Here is a 4,772-nt window from a genome sequence, read left to right as displayed (position 1 = left end):
CCCAGCCACATCCCCTCTCGAGAGACTTGTCTCGACCCACAGGCACCGCCCACCACTCCCCGCCCTCCTCGCGCCCTCATCCCCTGCCTCCCCCCGTCTTTCTCCCACCATGGACGCCGCTGCTGGCAACGATGAGGAGGTGCTGAGCCTTCCCCTTGCTGTTCGCCTCGAGCACAAGGTACACCCTCGCTGGCCCCTGAGCTCAGCACATTTCCCGGCCCCCGGGATCTCTTCCCTCTTTGCGGGCATGCATACTCATTTCTCCCTTTCTGCCCCTCCCCTCCCCCATGCACACATACGTGCTTGTAGTCCTGGAAAGCCCGGCGCAGTGGCTACGAGGAGTTGACTACTCTCTTCCGGACGCTGGACCCGGATTCGCGCGAATATGACCGCTGGCAGCCCCTCCTCAAGGGCATGTCTGCCGACACCAACAACATTGCCTTGGACGCCGGGTTTGTGGCGATCAGCACCTTCTTCGAGAATGCCGACCGGGTGGGTGATGCCCCTGCTGCCGTGCTGCCGGGGCTGGTGAACAAGGGGCTGGCTTCGCCGCGCTCCATCACCCGCAGCAAGGCGCATGACACCATCCTCGCCATCATGGCCGCCGGCACGCCGGATCCGGTAGTTCAAGAGCTACTTCCCTTCCTCGACAACCGCCTGCCGAAGTTGGTGGCCGCTGTCATTGCTGTCCTCAACGACGCGGCCCTGTACGTGGCCCACCTGCTGGCATACTCCCCGGGTCACCGATGGTCCCTCCGCCCCTCGAGCTTCGTCACGATGTCCCCACAGCTGACCCATTTGTGTTCACCTGAATGGCCAGGCAATTTGGCACCAAAACCCTCAATCCGCGGCCATTGCTTGCGTGCTTGGAAAAGATTTTCGCCCATTCGGACCCCGGCGTCCGGAGTGCCGGCACCCAGCTGGCCGTCAGCCTCCGGCGTTGGATCGGTGTCGCGCCGCTGACAGCTCTCCTGTCGAACCTCAAGCCGGCTCAGGTGCGTGCAGATCTGCCCCACGCCTGGTTCTTTCCCTCTGCCTCATTGTGAAGGCCGCCCAGATTGGCTTGCTCTTCTTCCTTCTTTTTTTTGTTGCCCTGCCACGACCGAATGCCTGATCCACTCGATTGCCTTTCGTCTCAGCAAAATGAGCTGAAAGCCCTGTTCGATGCTCAGCCAGCCGATCCCCCCGTGCAGACGCGCTTCACTCGGGCTCAGCTTCGGGCTCAGGCCCTGGCGGCCGAGAAGCCGGCAGCTGCCACCGGCGGCGCCGATCTGGACGCCGGGCTCGAAGCCGGGGATGATGCCCCGGAAGAGCCGGCCGAGGTGGACCCCTTCTCATTGCTGGAGCCCAAGGATGTGTCATCCAACATCCCCGACAACCTGGAAGAATCGCTTGTATGTGTGCCTGCACTTTGCTGCCGCTCTCCCTACCGACTGCCTCCCGTGTCACCTGGCCTGGGGCCTCCCTTTCTGACATACATGCTGGACACAGACTGGCGGGACCTGGAAAACCCGCAAGGAGGCTCTCGATGAGCTCATCAAGGTTGTGGATTTCCCCCGTTTGGCCCCCTCACCGGCATTGGCGCACGCCGTTCGTCTTATGAAGAAGTCCCTCGGCGACACGAATGTCATGGTGGCCATGGCTGCCGCGCGAGTGATCGAGCTGGCGGCACTCGGCCTGCGCGAGGCCTTCGAGCCGCTTGTCAGCGCGGTGCGGCCTCATCACCCTCTCACTTGCCCTTTTGCTTGTCTCTCTGCCCTCCTCCGGGATGTGTGTGTGTGTGTGTGTGTGTGTGTGCCCAGCGCGCCATTAGCTGACCTGCCTCGCGCTCGCCTCTCCCCCTCTCCCTCGCTCCCCCTCTCCCTCGCTCCCCCACTCCCTCTCTATCGGGCAGAATCTCGGTGCTCTGATCGACATGTTCAAGGAGAAGCGCCGCAATGTGGTTGAGGCTCTCGCCAAGGCCGTGGACGCGTCGCTCCTGTCGTGCACCATCTTTGAGCATGCCGAGACCTTTACCCCCGGTCTTGGCCACAAGAATCCCAGCATTCGCAAGGAGACCTCACTGGCCTGCCTGCGCTACCTGCAGAAGGTCAAGACCATCCCGGATCAGCCAGAGGCCCGGTATCTGCGTGAGCAGGCCACCAAGGTACATATGCGCCGGCCTCCTTCTCCGGATCCCTGCCTCGCCCTTCTTCTCACCCTCCTCCGCCCGCCCTGCCGCTGCGTAGCTCATGGACGACTCGGATTCGACCATCCGCGAGTGTGCCTTTGACATCCTCGGCACGCAGATGCGTCTCCACGGGGAGCGCTTTATGGCCGGGGTCCTCGAGGGCACGGACAAGATCAAGCAGGAGAAGATTCGCGCCGCCTTCGAGAAGGCAACCGTGGTCGCCAAGCCGGCCCGTACCGCGGCGGCGGCGGCGGCGGCAGGGGCGGCGGCGGCGGCTGCCCCGGCGGCGCGCCCCTCCGCTTCGGGCGCTGCCACGGCTCGGCCAGGCGCCATGGCCTCTAGGCCAGGTGCCGCCTCCGCCGGTGGTGCCAAGCCTGGACTCATGCGGCCGGGTGTCACATCTACTGCTGCTGGTCCTGCCGCTGGCACGGCCGGGGGGCGGTCCCTGCCCCCGACGGCGGGAGCCGCGCCCGGTGGGGGAGCTTCTCCTCCGATGTCGGCCGTCACTCCGGCTGCGTCGGCCCCGGTCCCGGCCCCGGCCCCGGCCGAGCCTTTTGCCTTCCTCCCGTCCAATGCCCGGGTGCGCGAGGCGCGCATTCGCCGGGAATTGCGCTGGCAATTTGACCAAGCTCGGCCGGAATTCCAGCAGAGCTTGGCCGGGCAAGTTGAGGGGCACCTGACGCCCGAGCTGGCGGCCCTGGTGGCATCGACCGACCCCCGGCGCCATGCCCAAGCATTGGACCTGTTCGAGCAGGCGGTCGGCCAGACGGCTCCCGGGGGGCCTGGCGGCCCGGCCGGGTCTCCGGACGAGCTGTTTGCCCTGCTGGACCCGAATGTGGACTTGCTGTACAAGTTCCTGACGCTGCGGCTGTTCGATTCGAATACCGCCAACAACATGAAGGCCGCCTCGGTGCTGGATGCCATGCTCGGTGTGCTGGAGGCCCGGCGTCGTCCATTGGCCGACTATGATGCCGGAATCCTGGTCCCTGTGTTGGTCATGCGCCAGGGCGAGCTCCGGGACCCGGTGCGCCGGGCCTTGCGCCAAATCAACCACCAGCGCATCCCGGCGGTTTATCCGGCGGCCCGATTCTTTGCCCTGGTGTGGGACACGGTCCAGCGCCCGACCAAGAAGCTCCAAATCCGTGTTGATGGCCTGGAGATTCTGGCGGGTCTGGTCACCACGCAGGGGGTTGCCGCGTGTGGCGCCGGGCCTGGGGCCGATCCCGCGGCCAGCGACCCGCGCCTGGATGCCGGTGGCCCGGGGCGCTTTATTCCGCAGCTGCTCAACCTGGCCGCCGGCGAGCCGGCAGCATCGGCCCTTCGGCAGACGGCTCTCAATCTCCTGCGCCAGCTGTACCTGCTGGATGCCGGGATCCTGCGCCATGTACCGGCTGCCCATCGGCGCATGGTGGACGAGCGTCTGAAGAAGGACCTGAAGCCGGGCGCCGCTCCGTCGGTTATCTCCGGTGGTGCAAATGCCCAGCCGCCATCCATGGTTGGTGCTGAGCCTGCCATTGCTGCTCCCGTGGCCGAGCGTCCGGGATCCGGCTCCTTCGCCGCACCCCTGCCAGTCCCCGCTGCGGCGGAGCCCCCCGCTCCGGTTGCCCCCGCCGGCAGCAGTGTGCCCTTTGGCCAGATGCCCCTGTCAGCCAGCAGCTTTGGTGCTGACCGAGGCTCGCTTCCGCGGTTCTCCCTCCAGCTGTCTGACAGCGTGGCCCATGCGCCTCTTTCGGCTGGCGGTGACGCTGGGACCGAGCGGACCAAGTGCGTTTCTCTCTCCTTCTCTCTCTCTCTCTCTGTCTCCCATGCACTCTTCCCATACTACCGCCTTCTCCCCTACGCACACACACACACACACGTGTTTCCTGAGATCCTCACACATTACCCTGTTGTTCCGGACCTCTAACACCCCCCCCCACCCCCTTCCCAAGCTTCGCCGATGTTGAGTCCCTCAAGCGCCTGGAGAAGCTCCTCTCCGTGTCGCCAATCGCCAAGGTCAGTGAAGTGGACCATATCACCACGAGCGCGGTCCGGCAGCTGCATATGTCACTTTCGGCCTCCTTTACGGGTGTCACCTTGCCCGGGCAGCAGCCCGATGCAGCAGGCACCCCGGCCGATGTCGGGCGTCTGGCCATGCACCTGGTCGGTGTGCTGGTCCTGGTGTTCGGGGACTTCATCCTGGCCCAGAGCGTTGGCTCGGAAGCCGTGGGGCTGGTGGCCCGAGAGCTGCTCCTGCGTCTGCTGGACCCCCGGGTTCGGTCACACTTCCCCAATGGCGAGCATCTCAGCCGAGCCTTTAACTTGGCCATGACTCGGGTTCTGGAGAATGGCGATGTGTCCCGGTCAATTCACGTCCTGCTGGGCATCCTGGGGGCTTGCTTGTCCGGCCGCGGAGCCGGCATCCTGAGCATTGGCTCGCCAGTTGACCTCGACCCGCGTCAGCCACCCGTCGAGCGGGTGGCCGATCTGGTTATGAAGTGCATCTGGAAGATGATGAACAGCCAGGTATTCTACCGGTGGCTGGCCAATCCGGCCTCCAATGTGGACGCCTTCCTCCTGGACCTACACAGTGCGTGTTTCCCCCCGCCCCGCCCCCCCCCCC

General features: G+C 65.4%; 1 protein-coding gene across 1 annotated transcript in view; it reads left to right on the top strand.

Annotated features, from left to right (window-relative positions):
- Positions 1–2: 2 nt before the first annotated feature.
- Positions 3–4,772, top strand: part of H696_02987 (hypothetical protein) — a 6,665-nt gene continuing 1,895 nt past the window's right edge. The window contains exons 1-8 of the mRNA XM_009496871.1: positions 3–178; positions 310–707; positions 821–995; positions 1,140–1,394; positions 1,492–1,710; positions 1,895–2,146; positions 2,229–3,934; positions 4,102–4,739. Of these exons, the coding sequence (XP_009495146.1) occupies positions 110–178; positions 310–707; positions 821–995; positions 1,140–1,394; positions 1,492–1,710; positions 1,895–2,146; positions 2,229–3,934; positions 4,102–4,739 (3,712 nt within the window). The 5' untranslated portion in view covers positions 3–109. The remainder of the gene's footprint in view (positions 179–309; positions 708–820; positions 996–1,139; positions 1,395–1,491; positions 1,711–1,894; positions 2,147–2,228; positions 3,935–4,101; positions 4,740–4,772) is intronic.

Source organism: Fonticula alba, assembly GCF_000388065.1.
Source record: "Fonticula alba strain ATCC 38817 unplaced genomic scaffold supercont2.4, whole genome shotgun sequence".
In the NCBI taxonomy this organism is placed as follows: Eukaryota; order Rotosphaerida; family Fonticulaceae; genus Fonticula; species Fonticula alba.
The sequence above is the reverse complement of the archived record's forward strand: the minus strand, read 5'-3'. Positions and strand labels throughout refer to the sequence as shown.